This window comes from Scyliorhinus torazame, chromosome 5 (genome assembly GCF_047496885.1).
Source record: "Scyliorhinus torazame isolate Kashiwa2021f chromosome 5, sScyTor2.1, whole genome shotgun sequence".
NCBI lineage: Eukaryota > Metazoa > Chordata > Chondrichthyes > Carcharhiniformes > Scyliorhinidae > Scyliorhinus > Scyliorhinus torazame.
Genome location: NC_092711.1, coordinates 102,935,835 through 102,960,526, shown reverse-complemented (window position 1 = coordinate 102,960,526; position 24,692 = coordinate 102,935,835). Strand labels below are relative to the sequence as shown.

General features: G+C 50.0%; 2 protein-coding genes across 2 annotated transcripts in view; one reads left to right on the top strand and one right to left on the bottom strand.

Annotated features, from left to right (window-relative positions):
* Positions 1-24,692, bottom strand: part of LOC140417825 (uncharacterized) — a 118,895-nt gene that overhangs the window by 72,435 nt on the left and 21,768 nt on the right. The window contains 1 exon segment of the mRNA XM_072501276.1: positions 6,445-7,732. Within this exon segment, the coding sequence (XP_072357377.1) occupies positions 6,445-7,732 (1,288 nt within the window).
* Positions 3,018-24,372, top strand: LOC140419267 (uncharacterized). The gene is made up of 2 exons (XM_072503102.1): positions 3,018-3,115; positions 22,947-24,372. The coding sequence occupies exon 2, from the start codon at positions 23,062-23,064 to the stop codon at positions 24,235-24,237; it is 1,176 nt and encodes a 391-aa protein (XP_072359203.1). The 5' UTR covers positions 3,018-3,115; positions 22,947-23,061; the 3' UTR covers positions 24,238-24,372.

Genomic DNA, 24,692 nt, shown 5'->3' with positions numbered 1-24,692 from the left:
CACTTCTGTTCCTTTTGCTAATTATTTTGAATCTGTGCTCTCCAATTCTTGATGTACTCCAGAAGGGAAATAGATTTTCATTATTTACCCCGTCTAAAGCCCTCAGGATCTTGATTACCTCTACAAGCCTCCAATCAGCCTTCTTTTCTCCACGGAAAACAGACCCAACGTCTTCTCATATTTATCCCTGGAAACATTCTTGGGAACCTTCTCTGGACTCTGCACTCCAATGCCTTCACATCCTTCCTCAAGTTTAAAAAAAATTATCTCATGGGATGTGGTGTCGCTGGCTGGGCATTTACTGCCCATCATTAATTGCCCTTGAACTGAGTGCTTTGCTCAGCCATTTCAGAGGGCATTTTAAGAGTCAACCACTTTGCTGTGGGTCTGGAATATCATGTGGGCCGCACCAGGTAAGGGCAGGAGATTTCCTTTCCTAAAGGACATGAGTGAACCAGATAGGTTTTTATGACAATCAACGATGGTTTCATGGTCATTATTTGACTTTTAAATCCAGATTTTAAAAAACTGAATTCACATTCCACCATTCCAAATACTAAGAAGTTAATTTCTGGACTAAAGAATTGTGAGTTCTTCGACGATGTAACAAGCAAAGTGGATAATGGGGATCCTGTAGATGTAGTGTATCTGGACTTCTGGAAGGTGTTTGATAAGTTGCCACAAAGAAGGTTAATTGACAAGGTGAGATCACATGGGATTAGGGTAATTTATTAGCTTGGATAGAAGACTGGCTGAAGGACAGACGACAGAGAGTCAGGATAAATATTTCTTATTCTGGATGGCAAGATGTAACTAGTGGGCTACCACAGGGTTCGGTCCTTGGGCCCCAGTTATTTACAATCTATATTAACGACTTGGATACAGGGAAAGAAGGTTCAAAAGCCAAATTCGCAGATTACACAAATATAGGTGGGACAGTAAACTGCAATGAGAAAATAAGAACCTTACAAATGGATATCGATAGGTTAGGAGAGTGGGCCAAAATGTGGCAAATGGAGTTTAACTCCTATGCAGAGGGATCTGGGTGTCTTTGTGCATGAGTCACAGAAAACAAGCATCCAGGTGCCGCAGATAATAAGGAAAGCAAATGGAATGTTAGCAAAAGGAATTGAGTAAGGAAGTGTTGTTGCAACTATACAAGGCATTGGTAATATCGCACCTGGAGTATTGTGCACAGTTTTGTCCCCTTATTTGTGAAAGATGTAGTCGCATTGGAGGCAGTTCCGAGGAGGTTCACTAGATTGATTCCAGAGATGAGGGGTTTGTCGTATGAGGAGAGATTGAACAGTTTAGGCCTATACTCTCTTTAGAAGAGTTTAGAAGAATGAGGGGAGATCTAATTGAGGTAAAGAAGATGGTAAAAGATATGGATAATGGGTGGCAAGGCAGCACAGTGGTTAGCACTGTTGATTCGCAGTGCAAGGGTTCCAGGTTTGACTCCTGGTTTGGGTCACTGTCAGTGTGGAGTCTGCACATTCTCCCTGTGTCTGCGTGGGTTTCCGCCGGGCGCTCCGGTTTCCTCCCACAAGTCCCAAAAGATGTGCTTATTCGGTGAATTGGACATTCTGAATTCTCCCTCTGTATTCCCAAACAGGCGCCGGAATGTGGCGACTAGGGAATTTCCACAGTAACGTCATTGCAGTGTTAATGTAAGCCTACTTGTGACAATAAAGATTATAAAGTATACATGGAGCTGATGCTTCCTCTCGTGGGGAATTTCAACCGAGAGGTCATGATCTTAGAATAAGAGGTAGCAAGTTAAAAACAGATTTGAAGAGAAACTACTTCTCCCAAAGGATTGTGAATCTGTGGAATTCGCTACCCCAGAGTGTGGTGGATGTAGTGACAGTGAGTAAATTCAAGGAGGAGTTAGACAGATTTTTAATTGGTGATGGGTTGAAGGTTTATGGAGAATGCTTTATGGAGAAAGTGGAGTTGAGGCCAGGATGGAATCAGCCATGATCACATTGAAGATGTTGAGGCGCGGGAGGCTACATTTACTACTCCTGCTCCTAGGTCATGTGTTCTAGCGAGGAGATGCTCTGGCTGATTTTGCAATCCCGCTCTTGGTGTTTAGCATTGTAGGGAGCAGATGAGGAAAATATCAGCTATGATAGAATGGTGGAGCAGATTTGATGGGCCAAATGGCCTAATTCTGCTCCTGTATCTTATGAACTTATGACTGCAGTAAGAAGTCTTACACCAGGTTAAAGTCCTTACACAGATTTGTTTCAAATCACTAGCTTTCAGAGCACTGCTCCTTCCTCCTTTAACCTGGTGTTGTAAGACTTCTTACTGTGCTCACCCCAGTTCAATGCCAGCATCTCCATATCCGAACTTATGACTGTACGAAAAGAATACTTTTCACTGTACTTCAGTACATGTGACAATAAAACAAATACAATACAAACAAGTCTTGTTTACCCATCCCCTGTGCTCACTTTCCTTTTAAGAAGTACCAAAAGTTGAAATTTCCCATTCTTCGATTCCTATAGTTGTGATCATCCTGATCTCTGTAATCTCCTCACACACCCCTTCAAGATCTCTGCACTAATTTAATTCTGGCCACTACAGCATACCTGATTTATTCGGTCCACCATTACTGGCCTTTTATCATTTGACTGGGCCACAAGCTCTGGAATTTCCTCCTTCAAACTCTCCGACTCTCTCACTCACTTTCCTCCATTAAGATTCTCCTAATATCTCCCCATGTTGCTCAGTGTCAATTGTTATTTTATAACGTTTCTCTGCGATGTGTTAAAATGCTTGATTTTGTCAAGGCACAATAAATACGAATTATTGTCACTGCCCTGGACATGTATCATTGTTCTGCCTCATAAATGAGAATTTGTAACTCAGAGTGAGTCTGTCATGGTGAAACATTTCAAAAATATTGCAATGATGGCGACTGAGCATGCGCTCCGCTGCTGCCCCCAAGACAGATGGTGGATGCGCGCGCGCATTGCTGCTCGTGCCCCAAGCACGTTGACGAATGCGCATGCGCAGCCCCTCTAGTACGCGCGAGAGAGATGGCCGCCATTTAGTCTCGTCTGTGAGAAAGCTGCAGGCCCCGCTCAGGTCCCCCCCGATACCGGTAGGTTATTTTTCAGGATTTTCGGTTAATATAACATGTTTAAGAAGTGTGTCCAACGACGCGCCTAATTGAGCTCTCCCTCGGTCCTGCCATTCCCTCCTTTACGGATCATACATCCGAGAAAGAACGCCGCCATTAATCGCACTGCGCATGCTTCACTCGGCCCAGTCCCGCCTCCTTGTTCACTCCGATTGGCTGGAGGACCAGCCGATTCCCACCGGCCTTTCGAATCCACCCCTTCACCCTATTGGTCAGGAGCTGCCGTCAATCATTGCCCTGGCATTGTGAGGTATCAGGTGAGAGGTCAGTGTCGGGAGGCGGGGTTTACAAATCCTCAGTGCTGCCCGAGAGCTGAATGAAACAATGAATGAAAATCGCTTATTGTCACAAGTAGGCTTCAAATGAAGTTACTGTGAAAAGCCCCTAGTCGCCACATTCCGGCGCCTGTTTGGGGAGGCTGGTACGGGAATTGAACCGTGCTGCTGGTCTGCTTTGAAAGCCAGTGATTTAGCCCAGTGTGCTAAACCAGCCCCGATGGACATTCTCCACTCTCACTATCCGCTGCTTCTGGCTCCTCTCCGCAAACAACCTCGTAGAGACCGGGGGGGGGGGGGGGGAGACACTGATCCAGTGACAATGTCACTGCATTAGTAGAAAAGTCTAATGTAATCCCTCCTGTTCAAAAAGTAGGAAACTAGTTAGTTTAAGCCTGTAGTTGGGAGACTGTTGGAATCCATTATTGAGGAAGTAGTAATTGGACTTTTGGAAAGCCAAACCGCAATCCATCAGAGTCAGTGTGGCAATGAACGGACATCGCGCGACAATCACCAGGCAGGAATGTTCCCTTCCAGTCGGGGCAGCAGTCAAGGGCATTCAGCCTCTGATCTCTGGGTAAGCGTTCTCCAAGGCGGCCTTCAGGACGCGCGACAACGCAGAATCGCCGAGCAGAAGATTATAGCCAAGTTCCGCACACATTAGTGCGGCCTCAACCGGGACCTGGGATTCATGTCGCATTACATTCATCCCCCGCCATCAGACCTGCGAAATCCTACCAACTGTCCTGGCTTGACACAATTCACACCTCTTTAACCTGGGGTTACCCCATCTCTGGATCTGTAAAGATTTAATCACCTGCTAATGCTCGCATTCCAAGCATTGTCTGGCATCTTTGAATTTGTCTATATATATGTTTCTGGAACATACCTCTTCATTCACCTGAGGAAGGAGCAGCGCTCCGAAAGCTAGTGACATCGAAACAAACCTGTTGGACTTTCACCTGATGTTGTAAGACTTTGTAGTGTGGTTTTGTAAAGGGTAAATCGTGTTTGACTCATTTGTTGGAGTTCTTGGAAGATGTAACAAGCCAGGCGGATAATGGGGGTACTGTAGATGTGTTTGGACTTCCAGAATACATTTGATAAGATGGAATTTAACATGCATAAGTGTGAGGTTATCAATTTTGGTCAGAGGAATAAAAAGGCAATTTATTATCTAAATGGAGAGAAACTTTAGAGGACATTGGTTGGGTGTTGAATAAATATTTCACATCCGTCTCCAGCCAAGAGAATGAGGAGATAGACTTGGAACTCGGGGAGAGAAACTGTGAGGTTCTTGAGCGAATTGACAGAGGGAGTGACAAGACATCGGAAGTGTTGGCAAGCTTAAAAGTGGACAAATCTCCAGGTCTGGATGAATTGTGTCCCAGGATGCTGTGGGAGGTGAGATTGCAGGGGCCCCGACCCAAATTTTTAATTGCTCTTTGGCGACGAGGTCGGTGCTAGAGGACTGCAGATCAGCTAATATGATCCCACTATTTAAGAAAGGTTGTAGAGATAAGCCAGGGAACTAAGTACCAGTGAGTCTCGCATCAGTGGGAGGGAACCTATCGGAGAAAATTCAGAAGGAGAGAATCTATCTCCACTTGGAGAGGCAAGGTTTGATCAGGAATAGTCAGCATGGCTTTGGCAGCGGGAGGTCATGCCGAACAAATTTTGATTGATTGATTGACACCAGGTATGTCGATGGTGGTAGTGATGTAGTTTACATAGATTTCAGCAAAGCCTTTGCCAAGATCCCACATGGGAGACTTTATAAAGAAGACAAATACACATGTGATACAGAGTAACATGATAAGGTGGATTCAAAATTGGCTTGGCTGTAGGAGACAGAGGAAGATGACAGATGGCTGCTTTAGTGTCTGGAAGCCAGTGTCCAGTGGCGTACCACAGGGATCTGCGCTGGGTCCCCTGTTGTTTGTCATTTATATAAACGGCATAGATGACTATGTGTGGGGTAGAATCATTACCTTTGTGGATGTCACACAGCTTGGCCTGATGGTTAACAGTGAGGTTGAGTGTCTTTGGTTCCAGGAAGATATAGACAGGATGGTCAAATGGGCAGAAACGTGGCAGATGGAATTTAACCCTGAAAAATGTGAGGTGACACACTTTGGCAGGCGTAATTTGACAACGAAGCATTCAATGAACGGCATGACACTGGGGCGTCTGAGGAACAAAGGGACCGTGGTGAGTTTGTTCTGAGATCTCTGAAGGTGGAAGGACAGGTTAATAGGATGGTGAAAAAGGCATATGGGACACTTGTCCTTTAGCAATTGCAGCATAGATGGGGTCGCAGTGACGTCGCGGACAGTGACGTCAGCCCTCAGACCACCTTCATGTTGAATTTAGCGTCATCCCCGTCGCCACCTCTGCCGCCCCCGCCCGCGTGTGGCACGAAGTCGACATGGATGTTGTTGTGTTTGATGGGCCCGCTGGCCCGGCTCCAGATGAAGAGTAAAGTGAAGCAGAGCGACACCACGGTGAAGAATGAGGCGAAGCCCATGGTGGTGGCCACCAGCAGCATGTGGGTGTCGAAGGGATATCCGGGCCGTAGGCCGGCCTTGGCCCGGGAGTCGGAGCGCCCAGCCAGTCCCAGCTCCTGTAGCGAGAGCGGCCGCACCTGTAGCGAGGCCGAGGCCGTGTCGTTGCCGCCGGCGTTGCGGGCCACACACCGATAGGTGCCGGAGTCCATGCGGCGGACCGAGGTGATCTGCAGGCTGCCGTCTGGCAGGAGGCGGCTGCGGCCCACGGCGGGTCCGGAGAGGAGTGGGGGCGCGGGGGGCAGGCTGGGGTCCGGACGCCCAGGGAGGAGGCCGCGGTCCTCGGGGTTCAGGCCCAGATTTTCAGATACTAGGCCCAGGCCCCCGGGAGGCTCATCCCCGCCCCGGGGAGGCTCATCCCCGCCTCGGGGTGGCCCAGCCGCTGGCGCCGTGGGTTGAGCCACAGGATGAGGGGCGGCGGCTGGCCGTCGGCCGAGCAGCGGAGGGTGACTGTCTGGCCCTCTCGGGCCTGCAGCCGCTGCGGCCTCTTGTCGCGGATGCGGGGCCGGCGGCAACTGAAGGTGCTGGCAGGGAGGGAGCCGGCGGCCTCGGGCAGGCGGCGGCCGTGGAGGGACGGCGGGGAGGCGCAGGTGGGCGGCTGGGGGCCCAGGAAGCGGAGGCGGTGGCGCCGGCGGACGATCCAGAGCAGGCGACAGTCGCAGGCCAGCGGGTTGAGGCCGAGGCCCAGGCTCTGGAGGGAGGCCAGCGAGCGGAAGGCAGCAGCCGGCAGGCTGGCCAACTGATTGGCCGTGACGTCCAGCAGCCGGAAGTAGACGAGGCCGCGGAAGGCGGCGTCATGGATGATGCGCAGACGGCCGCCCACCAATCGCAGCTCCTCCAGGCGGGTTACGTGCTGCAGCAGCGCTCCGCGGATGGCACTGATGGGATTATAGGAGAGGTTGAGGAAGCGCAGGTAGGCCTGAGTCCTCAGGCTGGCATGGAGGACAGTGCTGAGGTTGCAGTGGGTGATTGAGAGCCAAACCAAATTGAGGCCCTGGAGGCAATCGGGGCCTAGTTGGGCCAGTGAGGCCCAGGAGTCGATTTCCAGCAGGCGGAGGCGGGAGAGGTCCTGGAAGAGGCGGCCGGGCAGGGCGGCGGCCTTGGGGAAGGCCAGCAGGCGGAGGGCGGTCAGGTTGAGGAGGGGGGAGAGGGCAGGACCGGGTGGCCAGGTCAGCGCGGCACCACGGACGGTGAGTTGGTTGAGGCCGCTGAGGCCAGCCCAGGCTCGCGGGCCGGCCCAGGCCAGCTCGGGGGAGCCCAGGCTGAGGGTGCGCAGGGCGGCCAAGCCGCGGAAGGTGTGGTCGCCGAGCAGCAGCAGCGGGTTGCCAGCCAGCTCCAGGCTGCGCAGGGCGGCCAGGCCGCGGAGGGTTCCGGGCTGCAGGTAGCGCAGGAGGTTGTGGCCGAGGCCCAGGCGCTGCAGCCGCTCCAGGCCGCCCAGGGCGCCGGCCTCCAGCTCCCGCAGCCGGTTGTGGCCCAATTCCAGCTCCTCCAGCCGGCGGCTCAGGCCCCGTCCCGGGCCCCAGTCCAGCCGCTCCAGCCGGTTGTCACCTAGGTCCAGCGCCCGCGTGCCAGCCGGGATCCCCCGCGGCAGCGACTCCAGCCCCCGGGACGAGCAGCTCCCCGTCCGGTTCGGGCTCCAGCAGAGGCAGTCTGAGGGGCAGCCGAGCCCCGTACCCAGGAGGAGGAGCAGGGGGAGGAGAGGAGGCCTCACTGCCAGCAACAACGTCCTGCCCCATGGCCTGTAAAGCAAACAAAACAGGGGGTCAGTGAGGGGAGCTGGACCCCCCAGACACACACCCACGCACAGGACATCTCCCCCACACACAGGACACCTCCCCAGACACAAACCCCACACAGGACATTGCCCCCAGACACACACCCACACACAGGACACCTCCCCAGACACACACCCCACACAGGACACGTCCCCCACACACAGGACACCTCCCCTAGACACACACCCACACACAGGACACCTCCCCCACACACAGGACACCTCCCCAGACACACACCCCACACAGGACACGTCCCCCACACACACCCACAAACACAAGACATCTCCCCAGACACCTCCTCCCCCAGACACACACCCACACACAGGACACCTCCCCCACACACAGGACACCTCCCCCAGACACAAACCCCACACAGGACATTGCCCCCAGACACACACCCACACACAGGACACCTCCCCAGACACACACCCCACACAGGACACGTCCCCCACACACAGGACACCTCCCCTAGACACACACCCACACACAGGACACCTCTCCCACACACAGGACACCTCCCCCACACACAGGACACCTCCCCCCCACACACAGGACACCTCCCAGATACACACCCCACACAGGCCATTGCCCCCAGACACGCATCCACACACAGGACACCTCCCCAGACACACACCCACACACAGGACACCTCTCCCACACACAGGACACCTCCCCAGACACGCACCCACACACAGGACCCCCCCCACACACACAGGACACCTCCCCAAGACATGCACCCACACCCAGGTGGGAGTGGGCCTAGATTCGGGTTCTCTTTCACAGGGTCGGTGCAGAACCAATAGGCTGAATGGCCTCTCTCTGCACTGTAGGGATTCTGCGGTTCGACTCTTTTCCCCCAGACCCCATCATGCTGGGGGGTGGGGGGATCTCAGTAACCTCCCCTCGTAGAAGGATGGGTGAGTAAATTTGCAGATGACACTAAAGTCGGTGGAGTTGTGGACAGTGCGGAAGGATGTTACAAGTTACAGGGGGACATAGATAAGCTGCAGCGCTGGGCTGAGAGGTGGCAAATAGAGCTTAATGCAGAAAAGTGTGAGGTGATTCATGTTGGAAGGAATAACAGGAAGACAGAGTACTGGGCTAATGGTAAGATTCTTGGCAGTGTGGATGAGCAGAGAGATCTCGGTGTTCATGTACATAGATCCCTGAAAGTTGCCACCCAGGTTGAGAGGGTTGTTAAGAAGGCGTACGGTGTGTTCGCTTTTATTGGTTGAGGGATTGAGTTTCGGAGCCATGAGGTCATGTTGCAGCTGTACAACACTCTGGTGCGGCCGCATTTGGAGTATTGCGTGCAATTTTGGTCGCCGCATTCTAGGAAGGATGTGGAAGCATTGGAAAGGGTGCAGAGGAGATTTAACAGAATGTTGCCTGGTATGGAGGGAAGATCTTATGAGGAAAGGCTGAGGGATTTGAGGCTGTTTTCGTTAGAGAGAAGAAGGTTAAGAGGTGACTTAATTGAGGCATACAAGATGATCTGAGGATTGGATAGCGTGGACAGTGAGAGGCTTTTTCCTCGGATGGTGATGTCTAGCACGAGGGGACATAGCTTTAAATTGAAGGGAGATAGATATAAGACAGATGTCAGAGGTAGGTTCTTTACTCAGAGAGTAGTAAGGGCGTGGAATGCCCTGCCTGTAACAGTAGTGGATTCGCCAACATTAAGGACATTCAAATGGTCATTGGATAGACATATGGACGATAAGGGAATAGTGTAGATGGGCTTTAGAGTGGTTTCACAGGTCGGCGCAACATCGAGGGCCGAAGGGCCTGTACTGTGCTGTAATGTTCTATGTTACCCGAGGCCTCTAGGACCCCCCTCCTCTGGAATGGACCCCTCCGGAATCCGCCCCCCCCTCCCCCCGCAGCCGTCCCCATGACACAGCCTTGTCCACCTTCCCTCTCAGATCCTCTCCACTACCCTCCACAACCCCCCCCCCCCCCCCCCCCCCCCCACATCATCATCCCCTCTTGTTGCTTCACCTCGCTCCCACAAACGCCTTTGTGTCCTTCCCAAATTTCTATGCAAGGTCGGGCTTCGGGGTACAGAGAGAGATGGGAGGGGTTGAATATATTTGACTGCAAATTGTGATTACCTCATTAGCTTCATATTTATGGCAAAGAGCTTGAGGGTCTTCTTCGGTCCTGTTTCTGCTGACAGTCCGGGAGCAGCTTTCGCTATACAAGGAGCTACTGTCGCTTGTCAGCTTGTTTTAATGCTGCTGGGATCTGGTTACAGGTTACACACCAGCTGTAGCCTGTGGCTCAGGTTCTGGACGAGGGGCTCGATCGGGTTTCAACATAAACATTGTTCCTCCTGAATATTTAAACATTTGACATGGATAACACAGGTGCAGAAAGAGAAAACACCGGTTCAAAGTGTGAAAAGCTGGAGTGTGACCAACATTGATCTACACAGAGCAACGTGTTAGACAGGGAGTAAAGCTCCATCCTTCTACTCTGTCCCCATCAAACACTCCCAGGACAGGTACAGCACGGGGTTAGATACAGAGTAAAGCTCCCTCTACACTGTCTCCATCAAACACTCCCAGGACAGGTACAACACGGGGTTAGATACAGAGTAAACCTCCCTCTACACTCTCCCCATCAAACACTCCCAGGACAGGTACAGCACGGGGTTAGATACAGAGTAAAGCTCCCTCTAAACTGTCCCCATCAAACACTCCCAGTACAGGTACAGCACAGGGTTAGATACAGAGTAAAGCTCCCTCTGCACTGTCCCCATCAAACACTCCCAGGACAGGTACAGCACGGGGTTAGATACAGAGTAAAGCCCCCTCTACACTGTCCCCAACAAACACTCCCAGGACTGGTACATAGGAAAGGAGCAGGCCATTCAGCCCATTGAGCATGCTCTTCTCTACAATATCATGGCTGATCAGCCACTTCCATGGACAAATAATTCCAAGTGAAAGTGGTTCTCTGAAAATTAACTCTGTTCACTGGTTAATGATTTGCCGCACACAGAGCCACTGGTTAATGATTTGCCGCACACAGAGCCACTGGTTAATGATTTCCCACACACAGAGCCACTGGTTAATGATTTGTCGCACACAGAGCCACTGGTTAATGATTTGCCGCACACAGAGCCACTGGTTAATGATTTGCCGCACACAGAGCCACTGGTTAATGATTTGCCGCACACAGAACCACTGGTTAATGATTTGCCGCACACAGAGCCACTGGTGAATGATTTGCCGCACACACAGCCACTGGTTAATGATTTGCCGCACACAGAGCCACTGGTTAATGATTTGCCGCACACAGAGCCACTGGTTAATGATTTGCCGCATACACAGCCACTGGTTAATGATTTGCCGCACACAGAGCCACTGGTTAATGATTTCCCGCACAGAGCCACTGGTTAATGATTTCCCACTCCGATTTCCGGCTGAGATTGGCGTTATTGAGTGGAGACGAGCTTAATATACCTCCCCACGGGCCGATTTGAAAGGCAGGCCGGCTTTGGGGGCTTCCTTGATGTGTGGTTTGCAGCGAGGTCCCCATCGGTTCTGTTCCCCGAGGGAAAGGCAGATGGCTGGTCCCAAGGGTGCTCCTTTCCCGGGGACACGGTTCAGATTCACTCCCTTACTCTCTGGTGGGCGCCTTAGTTTCCTGTGGAATATATGAAGAACATCTAAAGCTCATCATTTAAGTATTTCACTGAGGACCAGAACTATGTAAGGAATGACTATGCCTGTATTATTGCAGAGCTGTTAAGAAAGTCAGTAAAAGACAATCTGTTGCTGGGAGTTTGATTCTCTGGTGTCTGAAACCACAAGATTCAATGATTAGAGGCAACAAGATGAACAAGGAAACACATCAAGGCCCAAAACTCCAGCTGGATATTCACAGGAGAAAGTCTGTTATCAAACACCTCGAATGGACAGAACCGAGAAAGATCCCAACTGTAAGAAACTCTCGAATCATTTGTAAATATCTTTCAAATGCTGACAGGTTGCAGCTGTCAGTTTCCATCACATTGAAGGTTAGAGAATGGGTATTCTAGAACTAAAAAACATGAGTTAGATCACAGCTAGAGCACTGAGCACAGTTCTGGTCACCACATTCCTGTACAATCACATTCTTCCTGGAGAGAGTACGGAAGAGGTTTTTCTGGATGTTTCCAGGATTAGGGAATTTTAACAAGAGGAACGATTGGATCGATTGTTTTCTGTGGAACAGAGGAGGCTGAGTGGACATTTAATTGAGGTGTGCAACATTGAGGGTCCCAGATATAGTGGATCAGATGGCAGAAGGACCTATTTCATGAACAAACAGATCAGTAACCTGGGGCCAGAGACTTAAGTATCTGTTGACAGGATTAGAGGGGAATTGAGGATTTTCTTCACCCGGGGTGGTGGGGATCTGGAACTCTGTCTGAAAGGGAGGTAGAGACAGAAACCCTCATCGTATGTGGAGTTTGTGTGATCTGCAGGCTACAGACCAAGAGGTGGAAAATGGGATTAGACTGGACAAGGAATTTTCAGCCAACACAGACACAATGGGCTGAATGGCCTCGGTGCTGTAAATGTCTAGGATTCTGTGATGACAAGTGATCCTCCAGTTTTTAATCCAAGACAGACCTCAGCGCAGTCAGTTCCGCCAAATGTTGATGTGATGGATCAAGAGGTGTCAGGTGCCAGGAGCAGTGATTCAAATGGAAATATCAGTAAATCCTGATATAGTTTATCTGTTCCATTTTAATAACTTCTCCTGAATGTGACCCTCACCCAGGTTTCATAGGTTATCATAGAATTTACAGTGCAGAAGGAGGCCATTCGGTCCATCGAGTCTGCACCGACTCTTGGCAAGAGCACCCTACCCAAGCCCACACCTCCACCCTGTCCCTATAACCCAGTAACCCCACCCAACACTAAGGGCAATTTTGGACACGAAGGGCAATTTAGCATGGCCAGTCCACCAGACCTGCACATCTTTGGACTGTGGGAGGAAACCGGAGCACCCGGAGAAAACCCACGCACACACGGGGAGAACGTGCAGACTCCGCACAGACAGTGACCCAAGCCGGGAATCGAACATGGGACCCTTGAGCTGTGAAGCAATTGTGCTAACCACTATGCTACCGTGCTGCCCCCAATAAGAAACAACATCAAAGGGCTCATCTGGGATTTGAACCCGGGACCTCTCACATTTTCATAGAGCACAACCCCTGAAGCGAGAATCTTACCCCTGGACCAACGAGCCAGTTTTGATTTGATTTATTTATAATAATAATCCTCTGTCACAAGTAGGCTTACATTAACACAGCAATGAAGTTACTGTGAAAGCCCCTAGTCGCCACATCCCGACGCCTGTTCGGGAGAATTCAATGTCCAGGGTCCCAGGTTTGATTCCTGGCTTGGGTCACTGTCTATTGGAGGCTACACGTTCTCCCCGTGTCTGCGTTGGTTTCCTCCCACAAGTCCCGAAAGACGTGCTGTTAGGTAATTTGGACATTCTGAATTATCGCTCTGTGTACCCGAACAGGCGCCGGAATGTGGCAACTGGGAGCTTTTCATAGTAACTTCATTGCAGTGTTAATGTAAGCTTACTTGTGACAATAAAGATTATTGTTATTATTAAGACATGACCTTGTTTTTCAGAAGCCATTTGAGAATCTCTAATGGCTCCTTCTCCACCCCAGTGATCAGAAACTGAATCTGTTAGGATCCTCAAGCATCTTCCCTGTGATTGTGGGGCCTGTCGTTCCCTGTCTCTGATTTGGAATGTGGGAACTCCGTGAGTTACCTTCCAATCTCAGGAAGCAATCCTTGACTCTTGATCTGTTGATGATGCAGCAAAGACCCAGGCTCCTGTCCCATTTCTTTACACATCCTGGTGTTGATGCTTCAGAAAATCTCTGCTTCAAAATATCCTGCATGTTTAGAACATGGACTGAATAACCGACTCCTGTTCCTGTTTCTGATGCCTTAATTCAATCTGAGCCGACAAATCAAAATTGCAGAAAACCAAATTATTGATGAATATTCTGTTGACAAATGGAGTCTCAGAACCATAGAATTCCTTCAGTGCAGAAGGAGGCCAATCGACCAATCAAATTGTTGCCTTTTCTTCTTTTACTCTGTCCTTTCTGTGGCTCAGTTCCAATGATGGCAATCAGTGAGTTTGCCCTTCTTTCTATGTTATCTATATTCTAATGCTTCGCGTCGCCAGGAATCAAATGATACCAACACAAGGTTCAACCGGCTATCGACCAAAGAGCCAAACACCAGTTAGTTAGTTCAAGGTCAAGGCTATTTTATTTACACACAATTAGTCATGCAACATAAACAGTACTAGTTAACTACACCTATCGACTATGACAACCTGTACTTAACTTCGGACACCCGGTTTAGGTCAGAGAAACAGTAGCCACTGGTCGATTCTGGATCTATCGAGTCCGAAGGAGTAACTGCTGCTCAGCGGGACTCATCCGTCTGGTAGCGAGCGTTAAACTTGGACTTGCTTCTGGTGTTGTTGCAATTGGAGATGGCCGGACCGGGGTACCAGGTCCAAGAGAGGACGAACATGTGGCGAACTCTTATTATTCTTGGGGGGGTTTCGTGCTCTTTTGGGTGGTCCTTCAGTTTGGACCCTACTAATTGGGTGATCCCTGATCACTCTGTTCGATTCCTAACCAAGAAGGTGAATAACCTGTAACTCCAGCATTGTGGGAGCACCTTCACCACACAGACTGCAGCGGGTCAAGAAGGTCAAACATCAACTTCTCCACAGGTAACTGGGGATGGGGAATATTTGCTGCTGGTCTTGTTGGTGAAAGGACAGGGGAGTGAGAGGAGCTGATTTGCTCTGGCAAAGAGAGCCAGCACAAACAGGACGGGCTGAATGGCCTCAATCTGCATTGTAACCATTCAATGATTCACTGATAAAGAAGCGACGCTGGAGACCAGGGAACAACCTCTGGAACCAATGACCAACCTGATACAAAGCTGCTCTTCATTGATCTGAGAGCTGCGGCCCTGGTCGGTGTAAACGGGGGGAGGGGGGATCCGCTCAGTTTATTGCCAGGGTTTCCGGAGCCTCTCCGTCCACCCACTGGATCCTCCGCCCCACCATCCCCCCCTTTACCCATTGTGGACCCGTCTGCCCATCACCCGCACTGCGCATGCTTCACTCACAGTCCAGCCCCGCCCCTCACTCACTACCATCGGTTGGAGGACCAGCTGCTCCCATCTGGTCCGCCAGGCCAACCCTCACAATTCCTATTGGTCCGGTACCGCCGCCAATCACTCACTGGGCACTGTCACCGTTCGGGCTGTGCCCGGCGCATCCGCAGTTCAGGTTGTCGCTGACGATGCGAGGAGCGGGAAAGAAACAATCAAGCAACTTTCAGGATTGTAGCCGGGAGCAATAGAAGCTGCGGAGTGAGCCGGGAGGCTTCATAAATACCCCGTGGAGGCTTCAACTCCCGAGGAAAATGTTAACGGTCCCGTCTTAAACAGCACCGAACAGAGTGAGAGCTGAGCGGTGACAGGCCCGGGTTACCTGCCGCCATCTTTACAGAGGACAAGGTGCCTGGACCAGATGGCAACTCTCCCGGATTGACTGACTGGAGTCTCCAGGATTTTATTTTAATCATTTGTGGGAGTCAATGGCTGGGCCAACATTTATTGCCCATCCCTAATTTCCCTTAAACCGAGTGGCTTGCTCAGCCATCTCATAGAACATTACAGCGCAATACAGGCCCTTTGGCCCTCGATGTTGCGCCGACTTGTGAAACCACTCTAAAGCCCATCTACACTATTCCCTTATTGTTCATATGTCTATCCAATGACCATTTGAATGTCCTTAGTGTTGGCGAGTCCACTACTGTAGCAGGCAGGGTATTCCATGCCCTTACTACTCTCTGAGTAAAGAACCTACCTCTGACATCTGTCTTATATCTATCTCCCCTCAATTTAAAGGTATGTCCCCTCGTGCTAGACATCACCATCCGAGGAAAAAGGCTCTCACTGTCCACCCTATCCAATCCTCTGATCATCTTGTATGCCTCAATTAATTCACCTCTCAACCTTCTCTTTAACGAAAACAGCCATAAGTCCCTCAGCCTTTCCTCATAAGATCTTCCCTCCATACCGGGCAACATTCTGGTAAATCTCCTCTGCACCCTTTCCAATGCTTCCACATCCTTCCTATAATGCGGCGACCAGAATTGCATGCAATACTCCAAATGCGGCCGCACCAGAGTGTTGTATAGCTGCAACATGACCTCATGGCTCCTAAACTCAATCCCTCTACCAATAAAAGCGAACACACCGTACGCCTTCTTAACAACCCTCTCAACCTGGGTGGCAACTTTCAGGGATCTATGTACATGGACACCGAGATCTCTCTGCTCATCCACACTGCCAAGAATCTTACCTTTAGCCCAGTACTCAGTCTTCCTGTTATTCCTTCCAAAATGTATCACCTCACACTTTTCTGCATTAAACTGCATTTGCCATCTCTCAGCCCAGCGCTGCAGCTTATCTATGTCCCTCTGTAACTTGCAACATCTTTCCGCACTGTCCACAACTCCACCGACTTTAGTGTCATCTGCAAATTTACTCACCCATCCTTCTACGCCCTCCTCCAGGTCATTTATAAAAATGACAAACAACAGTGGCCCCAAAACAGATCCTTGTGGTACACCACTAGTAACTGGACTCCAGTCTGAACATTTCCCATCAACCACCACCCTTTGTCTTCTTCCAGCTAGCCAATTTCTGATCCAAACTGCTAAATCACCCTGAATCCCATGTCTCCGTATTTTCTGCAGTAGCCTACCATGGGGAACCTTATCAAACGCTTTACTGAAATCGATATGCACCGCATCAACTGCTTTACCCTCATCCACCTGTTTGGTCACCTTCTCAAAGAACTCTACAAGGTGTGTGAGGCACAACCTACCCTTCACAAAACCGTGTTGACTATCTCTAATCAAATTATTCCTTTCCAGATGATTATACACCCTATCTCTTAGAAACCTTTCCAAGATTTTTCCCACAACAGAAGTAAGGCTCACTGGTCTATAGTTACCGGGGTTATCTCTACTCCCCTTCTTGAACAAGGGGACAACATTTGCTATCCTCCAGTCTTCTGGCACTATTCCTGCAGACAAAGATGACTTAAAGATCAAGGCCAAAGGCTCAGCAATCTCCTCCCTAGCTTCCCAGAGAATTCTAGGATAAATCCCATCCGGCCCAGGTGACTTATCTATTTTCACACTTTTTCCAGAATTGCTAACACCTCCTCCTTATGAACCTCAAGCCCTTCTAGTCTCGTAGCCTGAATCTCAGTATTCTCCTCGACAACATTGTCTTTTTCCTGTGTGAATACTGACGAAAAATATTCATTTAGCACCTCTCCTATCTCCTCGGACTCCAAGCACAATTTCCCACGACTGTCCTTGACTGGCCCTCCACTTACCCTAGTCATTCTTTTATTCCTGACATATCTATAGAAAGCTTTAGGGTTATCCTTGATCCTACCTGCCAAAGACTTCTCATGTCCCCTCCTGGCTCTTCTTAGCTCTCTCTTTAGGTCCTTCCTAGCTAACTTGTAACTCTCGAGCGCCCTAACTGAACCTTCATGTCTCATCTTTACATAAGTCTCCTTCTTCCTCTTGACAAGTGTTTCGACTGCTTTAGTAAACCACGGTTCTCTCACTCGACCACTTCCTCCCTGACTGGTACATACTTATCAAGGACACGCAGTAGCTGTTCCTTCAACAAGCTCCACATTTCCATTGTGCCCATCCCCTGCAATTTTTCTCTCCATCCGATGTATCCTAAGTCTTGCCTCATCGCATCATAATTGCCTTTCCCCAGATATAACTCTTGCCCTGCGGTATATACCTATCTCTTTCCATCACTAAAGTAAACGTAATCGAATTGTGCTCACCTACCTTCAAATCTAACACCTGTCCTGGTTCATTACCCAGTACCAAATCCAATATGGCCTCGCCTCTCGTTGGCCTATCTACATACTCTATCAGGAAACCCTCCTGCACACATTGGACAAAAGCGGACCCATCTAATTTACTCGAACTATAGCGTTTCCAGTCAATATTTGGAAAGTTAAAGTCTCCCATAACAACTACACTGTTGCTTTCGCTCCTATCCAGAATCATCTTTGCAATCCTCTCCTCTACATCTCTGGAACTTTTCGGAGGCCTATAGAAAACCCCTAACAGGGTGACCTCTCCTTTCCTGTTTCTAACCTCAGCCCATACTACCTCAGTAGACGAGGCCTCATCAAACGTCCTTTCTGCCACCGTAATATTGTCCTTGACTAACAATGCCACCCCTCCCCCTCTTTTACCTCCTTCCCTGAGCTTACTGAAATATCTAAATCCCGGCACCTGCAACAACCATTCCTGTCTCTGCTCTATCCATGTCTCCGAAATGGCCACAACATCGAAGTCCCAGGTACCAACCCATGCCGCAAGTTCACCCACCTTATTCCGGATGCTCCTGGCATTGAAGAAGACACACTTTAAACCACCTTCCTGCTTGCCGGTACACTCGTGCAACTTTGAAACCCTACTCATGACCTCACTACTCTCAACCTCCTGTATACTGGAGCTACAATTCAGGTTCCCAAGCCCCTGCTGAACTAGTTTAAACCCTCCCGAAGAGCATTAGCAAATTTCCCCCCCAGAATATTGGTACCCCTCTGGTCCAGGTGCAGACAATCGCGTTTGTAGAGGTCCCACCGACCCCAGAATGAGCCCCAATTATCCAGAAATCTGAAACCCTCCCTCCTGCACCATCCCTGTGGCCACGTGTTCAACTCCTCTCTCCCTATTCCTCGTATCGCTATCACGTGGCACGGGTACCAACCCAGAGATAATAACTCTGTTTGTCCTAGATCTAAGTTTCCACCCTAGCTCCCTGAATTCCTGCCTTACATCCCCATCCCTTTTCCTACCTATGTTGTTGGTACCTATGTGGACCACGACTTGGGGCTGCTCCCCCTCCCACTTAAGGATCCCGAAAACACGATCCGAGACATCACGCACCCTGGCACCTGGGAGGCAACACACCAACCGTGAGTCTCTCTCGTTCCCACAGAATCTCCTATCTATCCCCCTAACTATGGAGTCTCCAATGACTAATGCTGTACAGCTCTCCCCCCTTCCCTTCTGAGCAACAGGGACAGACTCTGTGCCAGAGACCTGTACCCATGGCTTAACCGTGGTAAGCCCCCCCCCCCAACAGTATCCAAAGCGGTATACTTGTTACTAAGGGGAACGGGCAACAGGGGATCCCTGTACTGACTGCTTCCTCCCAGCCCCTCTCACCGTCACCCATCTATCTTTATTCTTCGGAGTAACTACATCCCTGAAGCTTCTATCTATGACCAACTCTGCCTCCCGAATGATCCGAAGTTCATCCAACTCCAGCTCCAGTTCCCTAACGTGGTTTCTGAGGAGCTGGAGATGGGTGCACTTCCCACAGATGAAATCAGCAGGGACAGTGACGGCGTCCCTCACCTCAAACATTCTGCAGGAGGAACATTGCACTACCTTCCCTGTCATCCCTCTAGATAAAAAAAAGGAAAGAAAGAGCTTACCTGTTATTCACTCCCCTTCTCAGCAAGCACTCACTCAGCAACCTCTGCGCCCCGCACGATAACACATGAGGGAAAATAAATAAAAACTACTTACCAGTCACCAGCCAATTCCTTACCTGCAGGCTGTGACATCACGGTTCAACTTTCCACTTCTACCTGCCCTCGAACCTTCCTCTTGATCCTTACAGCGGTTGGTTTTTTTGGTTAGAGGAGGGGGTAGGGAGGGAAACACTGAAGAAATGTTTCAGGTTTAAGTGTCACTTGACAAGAGCTCCTCCACAAACCACCTCAAAGTTAGGGTGAACACACAGACGTATGCAAATTTCCCCTGCAACGGTCAATCAGCAGCTCCGCTCTACTGCCCTCTGCTGGATGCTTGTCTTCACTTGAACAGCTTGGGTCTCTTGTTCAGGTATGCTTCCAAGTTAGGGTGAGCACACGGATGTATGCAAATTTCCCCTGCAACGGCCAATCAGCAGCTCCGCTCTACTGCCCTCTGCTGGATGCTTGTCTTCACTTGAACAGGTAGGGTCTCTTGTTCATGTACGCCTCCAAGTTAGGGTGAGCACACGGACGTATGCAAATTTCCCCTGCAACGGCCAATCAGCATCTCCGCTCTACTGCTCTCTGCTGGATGCTTGTCTTCACTTGAACAGCTAGGGTCTCTTGCTCAGGTACGCCTCCAAGTTAGGGTGAGCACATGGACGTATGCAAATTTCCCCAGCAACGGCCAATCAGCAGCTCCGCTCTACTGCCCTCTGCTGGATGCTTGTCTTCACTGGAACAGCTCGGGTCTCTTGTTCAGGTATGCCTCCAAGTTAGGGTGAGCACACGGACGTATGCAAATTCTCCCTGCAACGGCCAATCAGCAGCTCCGCTCTACTGCCCTCTGCTGGATGCTTGTCTTCACTTGAACAGGTCGGGTCTCTTGTTCATGTACGCCTCCAAGTTAGGGTGAGCACACGGACGTATGCAAATTTCCCCAGCAACGGCCAATCAGCAGGTCCGGTCTACTACCCTCTGCTGGATCCTACTGCCCTCTGCTGGATCTCGGAGGGCATTTAAAGAGTCAACCACATTGCTGTGGTTTGGAATCGTGTCGGCCAGACCAGGTAAGGATGGCAGATTTTCTTTTCTGTTCATTCACGGGATGTGGGTGTTTCTGGCTGGGCCAGCATCACTAATTGCCCTTGAACTGAGTGCATCTCAGAGAGCATTTTAAGAGTCAGCCAGCTGACTGTGGATCTGGAGTCACATGTAGGCCAGACAGAGATTTCCTTCACTGAAGGACATGAGTGAACCAACAATCGACAATGGTTTCATGGTCATCAGTAAACTTTCAATCAATTCAAATGTTACCGTCTGTCTTGGTGAGCCTGCTCCTTACACACAAACTGGGAGTCGGCCCCTCGAGCCTGCACCTTACACACAAACTAGGAGTCGGCCCCTTGAGCCTGCACCTTACACACAAACTGGGAGTCGGCCCCTCGAGCCTGCTCCTTACACACAAACTGGGAGCCGGCCCCTCGAGCCTGCACCTTACACACAAACTGGGAGTCGGCCCCTCGAGCCTGCTCCTTACACACAAACTGGGAGTCGTCCCCTCAGGTCTGCTCCAGTATTCAATAAGTTTGCGGCTGATCTAATTTAAAAAAAAGAATTTGGAGTACCTAATTCTTTTATTTTCCAATATTGTTCCCTTAAATTTAGAGTACCCAATTCTTTTCTTCTTCCCAATTAAAAGGCAATTTATTGTGGCTAATTTACCTACCCGGCACATCTTTGGGTTGTGAGGGTGAGACCCACGCAGACATGGGGAGAATGTGCAAACTCTACCTGGACAGTGACTCGGGGCTGTGATCGGACCTATGAGGCAGCAGTGCTAACCACTGCGCCACCGTGCTGCCCCATCGGCTGATCTAATTTTAACCTCAATTCCACATTCTGGCCAACACCGATAACCTTTCACCTCCTTGCTTATCAAGAATCTATCCAGCTCTGCCTAAAAAATATCCAAGAACACTGCTTCCACTGCCTTTTAAAGATGTGTTCCAAAGTCATAGAATCTCTACAGTGCAGATTGACCCCATTCAGCCCATCGAGTCCACATCGACCCTCCGAAAGAGCTCCCCACCCCACCCTCATAATCCCACCCAACTTGCACATTGTTGGAGACTCAGGGCCATTTAAGCATGGCCAATCCAGCGAACCTGCAGACCTTTGAACTGTGGGAGGAAATCGGATCACCCGGAGGAAACCCACACAGATACAGGGAGAACGTGTAAACTCCACACAGTCACCCAGGGTCGGAATTGAACCCAGGACCAAAAGAGAAAATGCAGGAAAATCTCAGCATGTCTGGCAGCATAAGTGGGGAGAGAAAGGAGCTCACATTTCGATTCCAGATGATTCTTTGTCAAAGCTAAAAGACAGAGAAAGTGGGAGATATTTATACTGTAGGTGAGGGAATGAAAGATGAGTCATAGACTGGGTACCTGGTGCTGTGAGGCAACAATGCTGACCACTGTGCCACACCCTGTCCTACAACCCTCAAGAGAAAAAAATATCCTTATCCCCATCTGAAATGGGTGGCCCTTTATTTTGCAACAGTAACCCCCCCTGTTCTAGATTCTCCCACAAGAGGAAACATTCTCACCACATCCACCCTGTCAAGACCCCTCAGCATCTTATATAGTTCAATCCAGGTTTTACCCAAAACTTTACATCTGTGTCCCGACCGCTTGTACGATCAGTGAATGGAAACAGTTTCTTTGCCCACCCGATGGAAATCTGGCCTAAGCTTTTGTCCCTGAATCAAGTCTCCCTTAACCTCCTTTGCAGGAACCATTCTGGTAAATCTCCTCTGCACCTTCTCCAAGAATTTTCACATTCTTCCTGAAGAGTGGTGACCAGAGCTTTATAAAGATTCAGAGAATAGAATTAGAACCATAGAATTCCCACAGAGCAGGAGGCCATTCGGCCCATCAAGTCTGCACCGATTCTCTGAAAGGGCACCCTGCCTAGGCCCACACCCCTACCCTGTCCTTGTAACCCCATAGCCCCACCAAACCTGCACATTCCTGGACACTAAGGGGAAATTTATCAAGGCCAATCCACCTAACTTGCCCTTCTTCAGACTGTGGGAGGAAACCTGAGCACCGGGTGGAAACCCATGCAGACACTGGGAGAAAGTGCAAGCTCCACACACACACAGTTGCCAAGGCCGCAATTGAACCTGGGTCCCTGGCACTGTGAGGCAGCAGTGCTAATCACTGTGTCACCGGTAGCCTGGCTTCCCTGTTTCGGAATCAATATTACTGTTTATGAAGCTCAAGATCGTATTTGCTTTGCCATCTATTCTCTTTAATATGTCTTATAGATAAACAAAATCCCTCTTCACCTCTTTCTCTCTCCTCCCAAAGGGGCCAGTTGGGTGTTTATGGTCACTTTTGTTCCCAGTGCCGGCCCCACAAATGACCAGATTCATTCAGCTCAATTTCACAACCTGCCTTTGTGTTTTTGTGGGTTCTTTCTCACTCTATTTTCTGTTTTGAATCAGTTTCACCGGGTGTTCGAAGGAAAGGCTTCAAGGTCCGGAAACACAAACCAAGCATCACATCAGGATCTGACAGAGCCTCAATTTATCATATCCTGAATATCAGCGGATTTTGAACATGGAAGGAAAAAGCATCGTTCACAATGGGGAGAAACCGGACACGTCATCAGGCCTCACAAGCCACAAATGCAGTCACACGGAGAAGAAACCGTGGAAATGTGCGGACTGTGGAAAAGGATTCACTGTCCCATCCAAGCTGGAAATTCATCGACGCAGTCACACTGGGGAGAGACCATTCACCTGCTCCAAGTGTGGGAAGAGATTCACTCAGTCATCCGGCCTGTTCACACACCAGCAAATACACACTGGGCAGAGACTATTCACCTGCTCCACGTGTGGGAAGGCATTCAGTGATACATCCAACCTGCTGAGACACCAGCGAGTTCACACTGGGGAGAGGCCGTTCACCTGCTCTCAGTGTGGGAAGGGATTCACTCAGTTGTCCACTCTGTCCGGACACCAGCAAGTTCACACTGGGGAGAGACCATTCACCTGCTCCAAGTGTGGGAAGTCTTTCACTCGGTCATTCCACTTGCTGAAACACGAGCGAGTTCACACTGGGGAGAGACCATTCACCTGCTCCAAGTGTGGGAAGTCTTTCACTCGGTCATCCCACTTGCTGAAACACGAGCGAGTTCACACTGGGGAGAGACCATTCACCTGCTCCAAGTGTGGGAAGGGATTCACTCGGCCATCCCACTTGCTGAAACACGAGCGAGTTCACACTGGGGAGAGGCCGTTCACCTGCTCAGAGTGTGGGAAGGGATTCACTCAGTCATCCAACCTGCAGAATCACCAGCGAATTCACACTGGGGAGAGGCCATTTGCCTGTGCTCAGTGTGGGAAGAGATTCACTCGATCAGATGACCTGCAGAGCCACCAGCGAGTTCACACTGGGGAGAGACCATTCACCTGCTCCAAGTGTGGGAAGGGATTCACTCGGTCATCCCACCTGCTGATTCACCAGCGAATTCACACTGGGGAGAGGCCATTCACCTGCTCACAGTGTGGGAAGGGATTCATTCAGTTGTCCACTCTGTCCGGACACCAGCAAGTTCACACTGGGGAGAGACCATTCACCTGCTCCAAGTGTGGGAAGGGATTCACTCGGTCATCCCACTTGCTGAGACACGAGCGAGTTCACACTGGGGAGAAGCCATTCGCCTGCTCAGAGTGTGGGAAGGGATTCACTCAGGCATCCAACCTGCAGCAGCATCAACGAGGCCACAAGTAACCACAGTGAATGGATTTTGTTGTTAATTCCACATTCAGGACTGAACTATGTTCATTTCTGCTGATAACAAACTCCAGCCCATTTACAGGGGCTAATATTCTAGCTAAAAGTCAAATAAATTAGATTGGTGTTAAATACGCAGTGTGTTGAAACTTATTCATATCTCTGACACAAGTTAGTTCCTTTTGAAGTACTCTTGCTCTCCCCTGTCTCTTCCATCCTCAGCTCCAACAAGAAGTGTGAGGAGCTTGTGGAGCTTCTTTGTGACTGAGATTGAGTAAATCCGATCAGCTGCCTCTGCTGCTGAGAGTTTGGCTGATGATCGATAAATGAGAGTTTGGCTCAAGATGGATTGGAACTTTATGGGAAAAACAAAATGTTAGGTAAAGCTTTGTGTGAAGAAATGTCAAGACAGGCTTCTGGTAGCAAAAATGTATCACTTGTTTTTGAACCAG